The 20,353-nt window shown below is 44.5% G+C and overlaps 1 protein-coding gene across 1 annotated transcript; it reads left to right on the forward strand.

Annotated features, from left to right (window-relative positions):
• Positions 1–15,881: 15,881 nt before the first annotated feature.
• LOC125537456 lies at positions 15,882–19,204 on the forward strand. Its single transcript, XM_048700773.1, has 4 exons — positions 15,882–15,929; positions 16,013–16,122; positions 18,000–18,225; positions 18,315–19,204. Exons 1-4 carry the CDS (start codon positions 15,882–15,884, stop codon positions 18,666–18,668), a joined length of 738 nt encoding a protein of 245 aa, XP_048556730.1. The 3' UTR covers positions 18,669–19,204.
• The last annotated feature ends 1,149 nt before the right edge of the window (positions 19,205–20,353 follow it).

A 20,353-nucleotide genomic window follows, 5' to 3' on the forward strand; every position in this document is an offset into this window, starting at 1 on the left:
ACCGAGCTTTACCAAATGTTCATAATGTCTGTATCTGCTCCTGCAATAGGTCCGTCACCTAACGGTGCATCAAGGACATAATTCTTCTGTGTAGCAATGAGGATAATCATCACAGAGCTAGTCCACATCATTGCTACTAACATCTTTCAACATAGTTATCTCTAGGAACATATCATAAATAAAACGTGGAAGCTATATGGAAGCAATTGATCTACGACATAGATATGCAAATACTATCAGGACTAAGTTCATGATAAATTTAAAGTTCAATTAATCATATTACTTAAGGAATCCCACTTAGACAGACATCCCTATAATCATCTAAGTGATCACGTGATTCATATCAACTAAACCATGTCTGATCATCACGTGAGATGGAGTAGTTTTCATTGGTGAACATCACTATGTTGATCATATCTACTATATGATTCACGCTCGACCTTTCGGTCTCCAGTGTTCTGAGGCCATATCTGCATATGCTAGGCTCGTCAAGTTTAACCCGAGTATTCCGCATGTGCAAAACTGGCTTGCACCCGTTGTATGTGAATGTAGAGCTTATCACACCCGATCATCACATGGTGTCTCGGCACGACGAACTTTGGCAATGGTGCATACTCAGGGAGAACACTTATACCTTGAAATTTAGTGAGAGATCATCTTATAATGCTACTGCTGAGCTGAGCAAAATAATATGCTTAAAGGATAAACATCACATGCAATCAAAATATGTGACATGATATGGCCATGCTCATCTTGCGCCTTTGATCTCCATCTCCAAAGTACCGTCATGATCTCTATCGTCACCGGCATGACACCATGATCTCCATCATCTTGATCTCTATCAATGTGTCATCACATGGTCATCTCGCCAACTATTGCTTTTGCAACTATTTCTATCGCATAGCGATATAGTAAAGCAATTACATGGTACTTGCATCTTATGCAATAAATAGACAACCATAAGGCTTCTGCCAGTTGCCGATAACTTTGTTACAAAACATGATCATCTCATACAATAATATTTAGTATCATGTCTTGACCATATCACATCACAACATGCCCTTCAAAAACAAGTTAGACGTCCTCTATTTTGTTGTTGCAAGTTTTACGTGGCTGCTACGGGCTGAGCAAGAACCGTTCTTACCTACGCATAAAAAACCACAATGCGGTATAGTGATTGCTTTTTGATCTTCAGAAATAACCCTGTTCATTGAATCCGATTCAACTAAAACTGGAGAAACAGACACCCACTAGCCACCTATGTGTGAAGCACGTTGGTAGAACCAGTCTCGCATAAGCGTACGCGTAATGTCAGTCTGGGCCTCTTCATCCAACAATGCCGCCGAATCAAGAATCAACTAGTGACGGCAAGCAATATGTATATACCAATGCCCACAACTCCTTTGTGTTCATGCATATAACATGTACGCATAAACCTGGCTCGGATGCCATTATTGGGGAACGCAATAATTTCAAAATTTTCCTACGCACACGCAAGATCATGGTGATGCATAGTAACAAGAGGGAAGAGTATCGCCCACGTACCCTCGTAGACCGTAAGCGGAAGCGCTATGAGAATGCGGTTGATGTAGTCGTACGCCTTCACGATCGACCGATCCCTAGAACCGAACGTATGGCACCTCCGCGATCTGCACACCTTCAGCTCGGTGACGTCCCGCGAACTCACGATCCAGTAGAGATTCGAGGGAGAGTTTCATCAGCACGACGGCGTGATTATGGTGATGATGATGCTACCGAAACAGGGCTTCGCCTAAGCACCGCTATGATATAACCGAGGTGGATTATGGTGGAGGGGGCACCGCACACGGCTAAAAGATCAACTGATCAACTTGTGTGTTCAAGGGGTGCCCCCCTCCACTGTATATAAAGGAGTGGAGGAGGGGGTGGGTCGGCCCTCTACTATGGCACGCCCTGGGGAGTCCTACTCCCACCGGGAGTAGGAGTCCCCCCCTTCCAAGTAGTAGGAGTAGGAGAGAAGGAAAGGGAAAAGAGAAGAGAAGGAAGGAGGGGGCGCCGCCCCTCCCCCTAGTCCAATTCGGACTAAGCCTTGGGGGGCGCGCAGCCTCCCCTCTCTCTTTCCCCTAAAGCCCAATAAGGCCCATATACTCCCCGGCGAATTCCCGTAATTCTCTGGTACTCCGAAAAATACCCGAATCACTCGGAACCTTTCCGATGTCCGAATATAGTCGTCCAATATATTGATATTTACATCTCGACCATTTCGAGACTCCTCGTCATGTCCCCGATCTCATACGGGACTCCTAACTACCTTTGGTACATCAAAACACATAAACTCATATTACCTATCGTCACCGAACGTTAAGCGTGCGGACCCTACGGGTTCGAGAATTATGTAGACATGACCAAGACTCGTCTCCGATCAATAACCAATAGCGGAACCTGGATGCTCATATTGGCTCCTACATATTCTATGAAGATCTTTATTAGTCAAACCGCATAACAACATACGTTGTTCCCTTTGTCATCGGTATGTTACTTACCCGAGATTCGATCGTCAGTATCTCAATACCTAGCTCAATCTCGTTACCGGCAAGTCTCTTTACTCGTTCTGTAATGCATCATCCCGCAAGTAACTCATTAGTTGCATTGCTTGCAAGGCTTATAGTGATGTGCATTACTGAGAGGGCCTAGAGATACCTTTCCAACAATCGGAGTGACAAATCCTAATCTTGATCTATGCCAACTCAACAAGTACCATCGGAGACACCTGTAGAGCACCTTTATAATCACCCAGTTACATTGTGACATTTGGTAGCACACAAAGTGTTCCTTCTGTATTCGGGAGTTGCATAATCTCATGGTCATAGGAACATGTATAAGTCATGAAGAAAGGAATAGCAATATACTAAACGATCGAATGCTAAGCTAACGGAATGGGTCAAGTCAATCACATCATTCTCTAATGATGTTGTCCCGTTAATCAAATGACAACTCATGTATATGTCTAGGAAACTTAACCATCTTTGATTCAATGAGCTAGTCAAGTAGAGGCATACTAGTGACACTCTGTTTGTGTATATATTCACACATGTACTAAGTTTCCGGTTAATCCAATTCTAGCATGAATAATAAACATTTATCATGATATAAGGAAATATAAATAACAACTTTATTATTGCCTCTAGGGCATATTTCCTTCACCCATATCATGCATCTGTCGGAAAGATATTCTAGGAGCTACTTGAATTCCCACCTATAAACTCCCGAAATTTTCTAGTTATGCAATCAAGTGTTGGGGATATAGGGGAAACATAATATCTCACCCAAACTAACAATCCCTACATCCAGCTATATCCATCCTTCAACACATAACCAAGAAACCTTCGGAAATCATGTACCTCAATCTTAGAAAAGCATCCGTTATACAAGTTATGGCAATACTCCTGAAGTCCCGCCCCAGTACTGGGTGGCGTCGAGGTTATATCACCAACAACTGCATAAAAGAGATTTTCGATGTCGGCGAACTCATGTATTCCAGGACTGCAACGATACAATTGTGATGACAACACCTCGGATCTCAACACCCCGGGACACTGCCACGACCCCTAAATGTCAGGAGGCACCAAGAACAATGTTCTCGTCACAAGAATATGGGAACGATTCCAAGATACTCGCGTGATCCTAAATTGTTTTTCATGAAATTTTAGGAGAGAAAAGTCAAAACATCTACGTCAGGAGACCTCACCAGAGCTACGAAGGGACTGAGGAGTAAAAAGAATCCTACTCTCCAATATAGATATTCCTAAGACTCAAAACATTTTGTTCTAGACTCAACAACGTCAGCGATTCGATCAAGCAGGGGGCTCCTAAGTCGGGGATGGCTCTGATTACCAACTTGTAACGCCCACGATGTGACTATATCTCCCACGTGTCGAGGCACGACTTAGAGGCATAACCACATGGTGGTTTTGTCGCAAGAGGGGTAATCTTCCCACAATCCCATGTACTGAATAAGAAAGGGGTAAAGAGTTGGCTTACAATCGCCACTTCACACAATTAACAAGCTAAACATACATCATCCAGAGTACAATCAAGGTCTGACAACGGAACCAAAATAAAAGAAGACAACCCCAAATGCTAGATCCCCGATCGTCCCAACTGGGCTCCACTACTGATCATCAGGAAACGAAACATAGTAACGACCAAGGTCCTCGTCGAACTCCCACTTGAGTTCGGTAGCATCACCTACACTGGTATCATTGGCACTTGCAACTGTTTGGAAGTATCCGTGAGTCATGAGGACTCAACAATCTCACAGCCGCGAGATCAAGACTATTTAAGCTTATGGGTAGTATGTGGTAATGAGGTGGAGCTGCAGCAAGCACTAAGCAAAAATGGTGGCTAACATACACAAATAATAGTAAGATGAGAAGCTACGCAACGGTCGAGAAGCTAGAAGTGATCAAGAAGTGATCCTGAAGCTACTTACGTCCAAACATAACCCAAGACCATGTTCACTTCCCAGACTCCGCTGAAAAGAGACCATCACGGCTACACACGCGGTTGATTCATTTTAATTAAGTCAAGTGTCAAGTTCTCTACAACCGGATATTATCAAATTCCCATCTGCCACATAACCACGGGCACGGCTCTGAAAAGTTCATACCCTGCAGGGGTGTCCCAACTTTTCCCATCACAAGCTCTCACGGTCAACAAAGGATATTCCTTCTCCTGGTTAGTCTCGGGATCCCGGTTACAAGACATTTCGACAATGGTAAAACAAGACCAGCAAAGCCGCCCGAATGTGCCGACAAATCCCGATAGGAGTTGCACATATCTCGTTCTCATGGCACACCGGACGAGCAATCCGTACAACTAAAACCAGCCCTCAAGTTTCCCCGAGGTGGCACTGCAAAGGGATCTAGTTTGGACCAACACTTACAGGAGCACTGGCCCGGGGGGGTTAAAATAAAGATGACCCTCGGGCTCGCAAAAACCCAAGGGACAAGGCTTAGGTTGTCAAATATAAAACCAAGGTTGGGCTTTGCTGGAGGAGTTTTATTCAAAGCGAACTGTCAAGGGGGTCCCATAACCCCAACCACGTAAGGAACGCAAAATAAAGGAACATAACATCGGTATGACGGAAACTAGGGCGGCATGAGTGGAACAAAACACCAGGCTAAAGGCCGAGCCTTCCACCCTTTACCAACTATATATATGCATTAATTAAATAAGAGATAATGTGATATCCCAACATATCCATGTTCCAACATGGAACAAACTTCAACTCCACCTGCAACTATAACGCTATAAGAGGGACTGAGCAAAGCGGTAACATAGCCAAACAACGGTTTGCTAGGAAGGTGGGTTAGAGGCTTGACATGGTGATATGGGAGGCATGATAAACAAGTGGTAGGTAGTGTGACATAGCGATAGAACGAACAACTAGCAAGCAAAGATAGAAGTGATATCGAGGGTATGGTCATCTTGCCTGCGCTGTACTAAGAGTTGTCGAAAGCTTGATCCTCGTTAGCGTACTCAACAGGTTCCTCGTTCACGTACTCGTCTCCCAGCTCTACCCAAGGCAAGAACACAAGAAATGGAACAACAATCAATCGCGGTGCAATGCACAAGCAACATGATGCAAAACATGGCATGGAATGCAAGATATGATGTGCAACGCAAATGGTACTCCAGAAGGAAAAGGATGATCAAGGCATCAACTTGTCAAAACAAGTATACCTATGGAAAGATGGGGTGATTTTGGTCAAAATTGATATAAGGATAACCGGAAACGGATGCACGGTTTGCAAATGACAAGCAATACAAGGATGACGCAAAACTGTGATTAACAGCATGATGGCACTTAGAATGCAACTAGAAACTAAGATACTACACTCCAACATAGCAACAGAGCATATGGTAGTGATGTACAAGAGATGCTTGACAAAACATGAACAGTGAGCTACGGCTAAATCACACAAGAATGGGTTCGAAATAGCATGGCAAAAATGTAAATGATATCAGCTTCACAGACTTGGAGAAATTACTAACATGTCAAAAACAACATCAGGAAGCAATGTTTAGAGAAAGAAAACAACATGCTATAGGAACATATCATGGCAAAAAAAAGCAATGGCATGCTTCTACTAAATGCATAGAACAAAACCCCATTACTGAACATGAACCAAACAGGCTTGGAAAATGATGTGGCACCCATGCAAACATGGCAAGTTATATTAATAGTTTCAGACTTTGAAGAAAAACAGAGCATGGCATAAACATATTCATGATAACAACTTTGCAAGCTCATGGCACTCACCACAAAGCATTACATGACAACACAATCATACCAACAGTAAGAAGACATGTTCATGAATCTAAACATGGCAAGAGAAAGTTCATACAGTGCATGGATCACTAGACAAATACATGGCAATAATGAATCTCATGTTGACAATCTGCCAGGAATAAAATATAGCAAAAGTAAAGCATAGTAATGACAATCTAGATCACTCCGTAATTGCAACCAAAGGCATTAATGGATAGAGCATAAGCACACATTCAAAACGTCCATACTAAAGTACCTCAAAATGTGCATGGATCTCATGGTAGCAACAAGTTTACATGGCATCAAAATGTAACAGGAAAATGACTTAGCAAAAACACCAAGTGTCCAAAACAGCAACATTATGAAGGCTACTTGGCTTGCTTTTTCTAGTCACCACATATATCGAACAAATAAAAGACTTGCACCTCTGTAAAGATGGCATGATGTAGCTAAAAAAACATGTAGACATCATGCTCATAGGATGCACACACAAAATACAACAAAAAAGACAAATCACCAAGATCTGTTAACTTCCAGCAGACAACATTTTATAGCACTCTTGCAACTATTATAATGGCATGAAAATGGATAGTAACATGCATGCAAATGCCACTAACATGAAGTGCCTCACGAGGAGAACATTTTGACATATCATATGCATGAATCAGGTCCACGGTCATGGAGATATAGCACGATAAAGGGAGCAATAAAATATTAGGGACTTGCAGAAAAATCAAGGTCAACCCTTACAAAATCATATAGTCTGGCTATGCTCCATATTCATCACACAAAATATTCAAATAATGCACAACCCCGATGACAAGCCAAGCAATAGTTTCATACTTTTGACGTTCTCAAACTTTTTCAACTTTCACGCAATACATGAGCGTGAGCCATGGACATAGCACTATAGGTGGAATAGATGGTGGTTGTGGATAAGACAAAAAGAAGGAGATAGTCTCACATCAACTAGGCGTATCAACGAGCTATGGATATGCCCATCAATAGATATCAATGTAAGTGAGTAGGGATTGCCATCCAAGGGATGCACTAGAGCTATAAGTTTATGAAAGCTCAAAGAGAAAACTAAGTGGGTGTGCATCCAACTTGCTTGCTCACAAAGACCTAGGGCAATTTGAGGGAGCCCATCATTGGAATATACAATCCAAGTTCTATAATGAAAATTCCCACTAGTACATGAAAGTGATATCATAGGAGACTCTCTATCATGAAGATCGTGGTGCTACTTTGAAGCACAAGTGTGGTAGAAGGATAGTAACATTGTCCCTTTTCTCTTTTCTCTCATTTTTTTATTTGGGCCTTCTCTCATTTTTTTGGCCTCTTTTTTCGTATCGAGTCTCATCCCAACTTGTGGGGGAATCATAGTCTCCATCATTCTTTCCTCACTTGGGACAATGCTTTAATAATGAAGATCATCACACTTTTATTTACTTACAACTCAGAAATTACAACTCGATACTTAGAACAAAATATGACTCTATATGAATGCCTCCGACAGTGTATCGGGATGTGCAATGAATCAAGAGTGACATGTATGAAATAATTATGAACGGTGGCTTTGCCACAAATACAATGTCAACTACATGATCATGTGAAGCAATATGACAATGATGGAGCATGTCATAATAAACAGAACGGTGGAAAGTTGCATGGAAATATATCTCGGAATGGCTATGGAAATGCCATAATAGGTAGGTATGGTGGATGTTTTGAGGAAGGATATGTGGTGGGTTTATGGTACCGGGAAAAGTTGTGTGGTACTAGAGAGGCTAGCAATGGCGGAAAGGTGAGAGTGCGTATAATCCATGGACTCAACATTAGTCATAAAGAACTCACATACTTATTGCAAAAATCTATTAGACATTGAAAAAAAGTACTACGCACATGCTCCCAGGGGGATATATTGGTAGGAAAATACCATCGCTCGTCCCTAACCGCCACTCATAAGGAAGACAATCAATAAATAGATCATGCTCCGACTTCATCACATAACGGTTCACCATACATGCATGCTACGGGAATCACAAACTTTAACACAAGTATTTCTCAAATTCACAACTACTTACTAGCATGACTCTAATATCACCATCTTCATATCTCAAAACAATCATAAGGAATCAAACTTCTCATGGTATTCAATGCACTTTATATGAAAGTTTTTATTATATCCCTCTTGGATACCTATCATATAAGGACTAATTTTATAACCAAAGAAAATTACCATGCTGTTCTAAAGACTCTCAAAATAATATAAGTGAAGTACAAGAGTTCATCAATTTCTATAAAATAAAACCACCGCCGTGCTTTAAAAATATATAAGTGAAGCACTAGAGCAAATTTGCCTAGCTCAAAAGATATAAGTGAAGCACATAGAGCATTCTAATAAATCACGATTCATGTGTGTCTCTCCCAAAAGGTGTGTACAACAAGGATTATTGTGGCAAACTAAAAAGCAAAGACTCAAATCATACAAGACGCTCCAAGCAAAATACATATCATGTGCTGAATACAAATATAGCCTCAAGTAAAGTTACCGATAGACGAAGACGAAAGAGGGGATGCCTTCCAGGGCATCCCCAAGCTTAGGCCCTTTGGCCTCCTTGAATATTAACTTGGGGTGCCTTGTGCATATCCAAGCTTAGGCACTTGCCACTCCTTATTCCATAGTCTATCAAATCCTTACCCAAAACTTGAAAACTTCACAACACAAAACTTCAACAGAAAATCTCGTAAGCTCCGTTAGTATAAGAAAATAAATCACCGCTTTATGTACTGTTGTGAACTCATACTTTAATTATATTGGTGTAATATCTACTGTATTACAACTTTACCATGGTTCATACCCCCCAATACTAGCCATAGATGCATCAAAATAAGCAAACAACACGCGAAAAACAGAATCTGTCAAAAACAGAACAGTCTGAAGCAATCTGGATATTTCAAATACTTCTGTAACTCCAAAAATCCTAAGAAATTAGGAAGTCCTAGACAATTTGATTATTAATCCTCTACAAAAAGAATCGGTATTTTATCGCACTTCTGTAAAAAAACTAATCTCCTGGTCGCAAAAGTTTTTGTTTTTTAGCAGGATCAAATCAACTATCACCGTAAGCTATCCCAAAGGTCTTACTTGGCACAAACACTAATTAAAACACAAAACCACATCTAACTAGAGGCTAGATGAAATATTTATTGCAAAACAGAACCTAAAAATCAAAAACAAAAATAAATTGGATTACCTCCCAACAAGCACTATTGTTTAACGCCCCTAGCTAGGCATAAAACATGAATAGATCTAAGTATTATCATCTTTGGTATGCAATCCATAAGTGGCTCTCATAATAGATGCATAAGGTAATTTAATTCTCTTTCTTGGAAAGTGTTCCATGCCTTTCCTTAACAGAAATTTAAATCTAATGTTTCTTTCTTTCATATCAATAATTGCACCAATCGTTCTAAGGAAAGGTCTACCAAGAATAATAGGACATGTAGGATTGCAATCTATATGAAGAACAATGAAATCTACTGGCACATAATTCCTATTAGAAACAATAATAACATCATTAATTCTTCCCCTGGGTTTCTTAATAGTGGAAGCCGCAAGATGCAAATTTAAGGAACAATCATCAAATTCACGGAAACCTAACACATCACATAAAGTTTTCGGAATCATGAAAACACTAGCACCCAAATCGCACAAATCATAGCACTAATAATCTTTAATTTTAATCTTAATAGTAGGTTCCCACTCATCATAAAGTTTTCTAGGGATAGAAACTTCCAATTCAAGCTTTTCTTCGAAAGATTGCATCATAGCATCAATGATATGTTTAGTAAAAGCTTTGTTTTGATTATAAGCATGAGGAGAATTCAACATGGATTGCAACAAGGAAATACAATCTATTAAAGAAAAATTATCATAATTAAATTCCTTGAAATCCAAAAGAGTGGGTTCATTGCTACTTAAAGTTTTGTCCTCTCCAATCCCACTTTTATCAATTTTTGCATCAAGATCTAAAAACTCCGAATCATTGGGACGCCTTCTAACTAAAGTTGACTCGTCTCCAGTCCCATCTTTATCAAGATTAACATTGGAAAGCAAAGATTCAATAGGAGTCACATCAATCACTTTAAGATCTTCATCATTATTTTCACGGAAAATAGAAGAACATGCTTTTATAAGCCAATCTTTCTTAGCACGCATCTTAGCGGTTCTTTATTTGCACTCATCAGTGGAAATTCTCATGGCATTTAGAGACTCATTGATATCATTCTTAGGTGGAATAGATCTAAGTTCCATATGTAAGATAAGTCATCGGGCCGAACACGTTTGTATGAGCCGGCCGGGACTCTGTAAGCCGTGGGGCGTCAACCCATGTATATAAGGGGACGACCCGACAACGGCTTAGGGCAAGAGACAACAGATTGAAAGCCAGGCTAAGCGTATTTGCTCCCTGGTAATCGAAACCCTAGCAATACCACCTCAAACTAGATTAGGCTTTTACCTTCACCATAAGGGGCCGATCCAGTATAAACTCCTCATGTCATTTGCCCCGTTTTAACTCCTTTAAGCTAACTACGTCACAATGGCTCCACAACTAAGTACTTCCACTAGGACATCTGTCGTGACAATTCCACAACAGAAGGTAAAAGATTGCAAACAAAGTAAATAGGAAATTAAAAGTGTGGATCAGAAACTTATATGATGTAAAATAAAAGATTGTATGATGGAAAATAGACCCGAGGGCCATAGGTTTCACTAGAGGCTTCTCTCAAGAAAGGAATTGTTACTGTGGGTGAACAAATTGCAGCCGAGCAATTCATAGAAAAGTGCAAAGTTATGACGATATCTAAGGCAATGATCATGAACATAGGCATCACGTCAGTGTCAAGTAGACCGAAATGATTCTGCATCTACTACTATTACTCCACAAATCAACCACTATCCAGCATGCATCTAGATTATTAAGTTCATAAGAACAGAGTAACGCATTAGGCAAGATGACATGATGTAGAGGAATTAACTCAAGCAATGTGATGAAAACCCCATCTTTTTATCCTCAATTGCAAAAATACAATACGTGTCAGTTCCCCTTCTTAAAGGAAATATGCCTTAGAGGCAATAATAAAGTTCTTATTTATATTTCCTTATATCATGATAAATGTTTATTATTCATGCTAGAATTGTATTAACCGGAAACTTGATACATGTGTGAATACATAGATAAAACACGGTGTCCCTAGTAAGCCTCTACTAGACTAGCTCGTTAATCAAAGATGGTTAAGTTTCCTAACCATAGCCATGTGTTTTCATTTGATGAACGGGATCACATCATTAGGTGAATGATGTGATGGACACGAGCCATCTGTTAGCTTAGAATAATGATCGTTAAGTTTTATTCCTATTGCTTTCTTCATGACTTATACATATTCCTTTGACTATGAGATTATGCAACTCCCGAATGTCGGAGGAATACCTTGTTTGCTATCAAACGTCACAACATAACAGGGTGACTATAAAGATGCTCTACATGTATCTCCGAAGGTGTTTGTTCGGTTGGCATAGATCGAGATTAGGATTTGTCACTCCGAGTATCGGAGAGGTATCTCTGGGCCCTCTCAGTAATGCACATCATAATGAGCCTTCAAGCAATGTTACTAATGAGTTAGTTACGGGATGATGCATTATGGAACAAGTAAAGAGACTTGCTGGTTAATGATATTTAACTTGGTATGAAGATACCGATGATCGAATCTCGGGCAAGTAACATACCGATGACAAAGGGAATGACGTATGTTGTCATTGCGGTTTGACCGATAAAGATCTTTGAAGAATATGTAGGAACCGATATGAGCATCCAGGTTCCGCTATTAGTTATTGACCAAAGATGTGTCTTGGTCATGTCTACATAGTTCTCGAACCCATAGGGTCCACACGCTTAACGTTCGATGACGATTTGTATTATGAGTTATGTGTTTTGGTTACTGAAGATTGTTCGGAGTCCTGGATGAGATCATGGACATGATGAGGAGTCTCTAAATGGTCGAGAGGTAAAGATTGATATATTGGGCGATACTATTCGGACACCGGAAGTGTTTCGGAATGTATCGGGTACATATCGGAGTACCGGGGGGGTTACCAGAACCCCGCAGGGGAAGATATGGCCCATGTGGGAGAGGCAAGGCAGCCCACAAGGGGTGGTGCCCTCCCCCCCCCCCAAGGAAGGAGCCCAAATTGGACTAGGGGAGGGGGCGCAGCCCCCTTTCCTTGTCCTCCTCCCTCTCGTTCCTCCTTTCCCCTTCCGGTAAAAGGAAAGGGGGGTTCCAAATTGGACTAGGGGTCCAAGTGGGACTCCTCCCACTTGGCGCGCCCTAGGCCGGCCTCCTCCCCTCTCCCTCATGTATATATGGGGGCGGGGTTTCACCTCTAAGGTACATCAATTTTTCTTAGCCGTGTGCGGTGCCCCCTCCATCGTTTACTCCTCCGGTCATATTGTCGTAGTGCTTAGGCAATGCCTTGCGTGGATCACTTCACCATCACCGTCATCACGCGGTCGTGCTGACGAAACTCTCCCTCGACACTTTGCTGGATCAAGAGTTCGAGGGACGTTATCGAGCTGAACGTGTGCAGAACTCGGAGGTGTCATACGTTCCGTACTTGATCGGTTGAATTGAGAAGACGTTCGACTACATCAACCGCGTTAAACTAACGCTTCCGCTTTCGGTCTACGACGGTACGTAGACACACTCTCCCCCTCTCGTTGCTATGCATCTCCTAGATAGATCTTGCGTGATCATAGGAATTTTTTTGATTGCATGTTGTGTTTCCCTACAGTGGAATCCAAGCCAAGTCTATGCGTAGATGATATGCACGAGTAGAACACAAAGAGTTGTGGGTGGTAATCGTCGTACTGCTTACCACGAAAGTCTTATTTTGATTCGGCGGTATTGTTGGATGAAGCGGCCCAGACCAACCTTACATGACAACGTTCATGAGACCGGTTCCACCGGCATACATGCAACTAGGTTTGCATAAAGGTGGCTGCGGGTGTCTGTTTCTCCAACTTTAGTTGAATCGAGTTTGACTGTGGCCAGTCCTTGTTGAAGGTTAAAATAGCAAACTTGATAAATCACCGTTGTGGTTTTGATGCGTAGGTAAGAACAGTTCTTGCTAGAAGCCCGTAGCAGCCAAGTAAAACTTGCAACAACAAAATAGAGGATGTCTAACTTGTTTTTGCAGGGCATGTTATGATGTGATATGGTCAAGACATGATGTGATATATGTTATTGTATGAGACGATCATGTTTTGTCGAAGTTATCGGCAACTGGCAGGAGCCTTGGTTGTCGCTTTATTGTATGAAATGCAAACGCCATGTAATTGCTTTACTTTATCACTATGCGTTAGCGATAGTTGTAGAAGCAATAGTTGGTGAGACGACCACGACGCTACGATGGAGATCATGACGGTGCTTTGGAGATGGAGATCAAAGGCACAAGATGATGATGGCCATATCATGTCACATATTTTGATTACATGTGATGTTTATCTTGTATGCATCTTATTTTGCTTAGTACGGTGGTAGTGTCGGTGTCAAAACCGGCGGATCACGGGTAGGGGGTCCTGAACTGTGCGTCTAAGGCGGATGGTAACAGGAGGCAGGAGACAAGATGTTTACCCAGGCTCGGGCCCTCTTGATGGAGGTAATACCCTACCTCCTGCTTGATTATTCTGGATGATATGAGTATTACAAGAGTTGATCTACCACGATATCATAGAGGCTAACCCTAGAAGCTAGCCTATGGTATGATTGTAGGTTGTCCTACGGACTAAACCCTCCGGTTTATATAGACACCGGAGGGGGCTAGGGTTACACAAGGACGGTTACAAGGGAGGAGATCTACAGATCCGTATTGCTTAGCTTGACTTCCACGCCAAGGAGAGTACTATCTGGACACGGGATGAAGTCTTCAATATTGTATCTTCATAGTCCAACAGTCCGGCCAAAGGATATTGTCCGGCTGTCCGGAGACCCCCTAATCCAGGACTCCCTCAGTAGCCCCCGAACCAGGCTTCAATGACGATGAGTCCGGCGCGTAGTATTGTCTTCGGCATTGCAAGGCGGTTTCTTCTCCAAATCCTGAATATCTGCTAAGTAGTGTCTGGCTCCCATAAATGTTGGACTTCTTGGCTTCTGCACCCAATAAGGGCCATCTTCCATGCCTCGAGCGAAGGCGAGGAGCCAGGGCATTTTTACATTCGCCCCCCTAACCAGGTAAATAAATCGCCTATTAAAGGAATGGGGATTCTTATATCCAATCCACACCACCCTCCCACAGCGAGAATCCATCGGAGCGCGCTCGGAAAAATCAATTCCATCATGGCCGGCCACCGCAGCTCCTCCTCTCGCTCCCGTAGCCATAAGCCCGGCGATTGGGAGAAGTGTTCCGTCCCGCACGGCCGATTAGTAGAGTTGCAGACCCAGGGATTTATACCTCCGGCGTATATGGTCCCCGTTCGAGCCGGGCTCGCCACTTATAATGGCGGGGAGCAAGCGGAGAGCTTCCCCAATCCCTCCAAGGGGGAGCGGGTATGCCTTGTCCCCTACTTACTAAGGGGGCTCGGATTTCCAATTCATCCGTTCCTCCACGGGCTCCTGGAGTTTTACGGCCTCCAGTTGCATAATTTCACCCCTGCTTCCATATTACACATCGCAGGTTATGTTGCCATTTGTGAGCTGTTTTTCGGCTGCCAGGCTCATTTCGAGTTGTGGAAAAGGCTATTCTGCCTTGTGCCCTGCACACAGAAGGGGTCACTTTATCAAGTGGGCGGAGCCGAAATATGGCGCATCGCCGAGACCGGATACCCGTCCGGCACTCCGAGGAAGACGTCCAAAGACTGGCCTTCGGAGTGGTTTTACATGGAGGACGTCCCCCTTCTAGACCCTGTTCAGCGGGGTCTTCCCGAGTTCAACAACACTCCTCTGAAGAAACGTCGAAGTTGGCGCCCACGGAGCCCCCAGGAGGAATATAACGGAGAAGTCCTTTATCTGATGAACCGGATTAAAGCGCTGGCTCAATCAGGATTGACAATAATCTAGGTTATGTCAATATGCATAATGCGGGGGGTGCAACCACTTCAATATCGAGGGCACCCCTATGGTGTTTTAACGGGGAAGACGATGCCACCCGTTGCGGGCGCAAGGGACCGGACTCATCTACTGCTTTAGCAAAAGTTCTGTCTGAGTTGTTCAAGGGAGAGGAAGAGGAGTTCATCCATATTAAACCACGGGACTGATTCTCCATGTACAACCCTCCAAGCTGGGTGAGTTGTACCTTTTTACTCTCAACCTTCCCGCATTCTTCGTCGTAGGTACTCACCTTGCCATTTCACGGCAGGAACTGCAAAAAGCGGTAAGGGAGGTCAACAGCCCACCTCCACAACCGGAGGACCCCGGACGGGCCCTCGATCCCGGACTTGAAAAGGATCCGGACATATTTGTGGATCTGATAGACATGCAATTCTATCAATTGAGCTGTGATGACACCATGGTAGCCATAACGGCCGACTATCCTGGACTACTCCCTGCGTCGCACGTAAGAAAAAACAAAGTCCCAACTCCCAAAAAAGGATCCCCTTTTATGCACTTCACCTATCGTACACGTATGGTGTCTTACAGGGAAGGCCTTCAGGACGCCGTGCCGGACCTATAGCAACTCGCCACCAACAGGCACCGAAGCCGGGTAGGCAAAAAAGGAAGGCGGTCAGGACAGAGACGCCAGCACTGAGGTATGACACAAAACCTCACTCCGTGGTTGTCGTCTTGCTTAAAATATAATGACATCCGTGTTTCCTAGAAAAAACTCCCGCCGGACTATATTCGGAGAGGCTACCGATCACACCTCGACCAGTCGGGCTCCAGGGCCAGACATAGAGGCAGAAGCTAACGCGAGGCAGACGCCGGATGTTCCTCCTACAGAGGACGCAGAAGGACTATCCGCTACAAATTCCGAAGTGGAGAGCGCCATGAATCACAGGCGTCGCCGGGCGGTACTCCATGACGCTTGTTTCTCACCAGAGGCATTTGATGCCATCAATTCCGGAGACGCGTACATCCGTGCTGCTCAAAATGGTCTAGCCAGAGCCACATACCAGTATGTAAGGGATATACAGGTAAGTAAATCTGATGATTATATGTATTAGTAGCCACTGAGACTTGAAACAGTTGACACAACTGATTTAAGGATCATTATTTGAGCAGGTTCTTACAGAGAAGAATTCCCAATTGTCTCAAGAGCTGGAAGAGTGCAAGGCCCAGCTAGGGGCCGTTGTTGCCGCATTGAGGGAGTCCGAGAAGGGTCCCTCTGGTAACACATGTTTCCCTTGCAAAGAATACAAGTACCAGGTAGTATGCGGCATGTATGCAAATCTAACAATAGATATTGCAGGTGACCCCGGAGTGAATCCGGAGACCGTCGAGGTGAATGCGGCACGTGCTGATCGATAGCTAAATGCTGGTGAGCGCATGCTTACGCGAGTCAGGCAGGAGAAAAATAATCTCCAAGACGCCAATACCCGGCTGGGCGAGGAACTGAAAGATGTCCGGGCCCAGCTTGCGGATTCCGTAAAGGAGAATAAGCAGCTTTGGCGCGGCATTTTTATTAAGTGCTTGAACAAACTTTTAAAGGAGTTCAGCGAAGAAGCCGGCTAACAGAGTTGTGTCTGCAGGTATGCTGACGGGTCGTCCCGCAGAAGTGATGCCCGGGTCTTCGGGTGATCTTCTACCAGAGCTTTTACAACTGCACGAGCAAGTTCGGCAGGTGATGCAGGGTATTGTCCAAGCCTTGTGGCCATCCGCGTCCCCGCCAGGAGGAATGGGAGAGCTTGTAGAGAAGCTCAAGGGGGCGCGGTGGCGCTTCCGATTATGGAAGATATCAGTTTGCCGACAAGGTGCAAGGGAAGTGTAACGCCCCGAGACCGATGTGCCAGGTGTCCTCCAGTTATTCGCTGTTGTTGCCTTGTCATTTGCTTGCGTGTTGCATCTTATCATGTCATCATGTGCATTGCATCATCATGTTTTCGAAACTTGCATCCGTCCCGGTCTCCTTGTTCCGTCCGTTGTCCGTTCTGAGCCCAGACACACTTGCACGCGCCCGCAGCATGTCCGAAATATTATTTTATAAGTGACCGGAAAATGTTCTCGGAATGGGATGAAAGTTGGCATGTGGTCTTATTATAGTGTAGATAGACTGCCTGTCAAGTTTCATCGCATTGGGAGTTCGTTTGATAGCCCAACCGTTAACTATAGCGGCAATATAGCCGGTCTAACGTCAAACATTTTCGGTCTCCGGAAACCGTGCCGGGCTGCATCTCTCCCCTCTTCTCTCAGACCAACCCGCTCTTCACAATCCGCCAGACCCAACCTAACCTCTCTCGTCAGCCCGCGGCCCTCCTCGTGCGCTTCCGAAAGCTGTCCCGGACCCGACCCGGATAGTCGCTACCGTTGTGTCCGGATCATCTCCAAACGTCTACAAAACGTCACCGTTTTCTTATTTGGACTCCCTAGCTATTTTATTCGCGACTGTCCGATTACGATTGGAGGGATCCAATAGCCCCTAACTATTTCCACCTGCCATATATATACTAGGTCCAACCCTAATAATCAGGAGCCTTGTCCCATCCTCCCAGAAGCCGTCGCCGCTCCTAGATCCACCTCGGGATCCCCTTCACTCGAACCAGCCACCGATCCCCTCCTCCTCGATTTCAGCTACCAACCAACCTTCGCTTTCTTCTGCCTCCTATCGTCCCAGGGAAGAGGACATTCTCTTGGAGCCCGAGCTCCTCTTCCCGAGCCGCAGCCACCCCGCAGCGTCCAACCTCGCCGGCCTCCAGGTCCTCTGCTTCTCCTCTGTTTTCTTCTTCCCCCTCTCCCGATTTCTTCCTCTCTCACAATCTCCCTCTCTCTTTGTTTTTTTCATCAGCTGCAGGTCGCCGCCGCCTTGGTCAACCCTCGCCGGAGCTCCGTCGGCGCCCCGTTGGCCGGATCCGGCCCGGAAACAGGCGGATCCATCCATCCCCGCCTGAGCCCCATGCCCTTTGCCGCCTCCCATACGCCTCTGCTCGTGCCTGAGCACGAGCGCCTCACCGGACGCCTCCCGCAGCAGTCCCGCATCAAGTCTCGCGATGTCGTCCTTGTCCTTGCAGCCTCCCCGCTCTCCTCGTCAGCGCAGGGAGATGAGCCCCTCTCGAACTCCAGCAACGACATCGCCCCTCGCAGCGACTGCCGCCGTCGCCATGGCCTACTTCGCCTCGACGCCATGGCCGCCCGAACCTGAAGCTCCATCCTACCTCGTTCCACGCCTCGGTTCCGGCCAGAACGGGCCATCCCTGACCTCCACCGCCCAGATCCGCCGCCGCGCCATCCCGGAGTCCCACGCCAAGTCCTCCGCCGGCACTCCTTGCCTCGTTCGTCAGGGAAACGACGAGTACGTGGCTCGTCAACGCTCCAGCCGCTGACCACGACCGCGTGCGCCTCATCCACGTCTTCCAGGAAGGCTACGACGACACGCGTGGGCTACGCCAGTGCAAGCCCTGATCCCTCGATCCACCCACCGGCCCAGCTTCGCCTCTGCCAGACTCTCCTCCAGCAAGGCCCCTCAGGCCCAGCCGTCTGCCTCGTCCAGCCCAGCACCAACCGGGCCAAGCCCAATGTGAGAAGCACCCCTCCAGCCCCTGTGCACTGTCGGGCCAGCAAGATTCGGCCCATGTCATGTTTTTTCCCGTCCTACGAATTTGCTATTTAATCAGAGAACTGCAGTTTTTTTAGAAAAACCCCTAGAGTTCTTGCATATCATAACTCACCAACCGTCCATCGGATCTAAATAAATTATATATGAAAGTTGCTGAGAATTTTGTCTAGTTTAAGAATATTCAACTTTCATGCATGTTTGAAATATTTAAAATGCTGTTTGGTTAAAGTTTCTCAAATAACTTGTTAAAATGTTTTAATTCATAACTAAATAACCGTAACTCGGATTTTAATAATCTTTATATGTAAATGGGGTAGAAAAATGCCTAGATTTACATGGTAGCCTCATCTTGCATGTATAACAACTCTAAAATAATGTTTAGGGAAGAACAGTACCAAACCTTAAATTATGCATATGAGGATTTTCCGGAATTGTTGTTCGTTCCTTCCGGCCTCATTTAAACTTGCCTAGATAGGTAGTTTTGTTGTGCTTCACCCCTTGCCATGTTAATCAACATTTAATATTGTTGGGTACATAAACGAGATCGAACTAAATAACTTATCATGGTGTTTCGTCAATATGCACCGTTGCATATTGAGCTCCACTTAATTTGTAGGGTTGCTTGTGCACTTTGCCATGCCATGCTTCATTAAACCGGACATGCATCATACTTGATTGTGCATCATGCCATGATTATGTGGTGGTTGTTTACTATGTTGTGTGCTTCTTTCTGGTGTTTGCTTCGTCGGGTTGGTTCCGGTAACGTCGCGTTTGTGAGGACCCGTTCGTCTACATCCGTTTGTTTTCTTCATGGACTCGTTCTTCTTCCTTGCGGGATCTCAGGCAAGATGACCATACCCTCGAAATCACTTCTATCTTTGCTTGCTTAGTTGCTCGCTCTTTTGCTATGTCTACGCTGCGATGCCTACCACTTGCTTTTCATGCCTCCCATATTGTTGAACCAAGCCTCTAACCCACCTTGTCCTAGCAAACCGTTGTTTGGCTATGTTACCGCTTTGCTCAGCCCCTCTTATAGCGTTGTTAGTTGCAGGTGAATATTGAAGTTTGTTCCTTGTTGGAACATGGAGATGTTGTTCCTTGTTGGAACATGGTTACTTGTTGGGATATCACAATATATCTTTTTTAATTTAATGCATCTATATACTTGGTAAAGGGTGGAAGGCTCGGCCTTATGCCTGGTGTTTTGTTCCACTCTTGCCGCCCTAGTTTCCGTCATATCGGTGTTTTGTTCCCGGATTTTGCATTCCTTA

This window comes from Triticum urartu, chromosome 2, assembly GCF_003073215.2.
Source record: "Triticum urartu cultivar G1812 chromosome 2, Tu2.1, whole genome shotgun sequence".
NCBI lineage: Eukaryota > Viridiplantae > Streptophyta > Magnoliopsida > Poales > Poaceae > Triticum > Triticum urartu.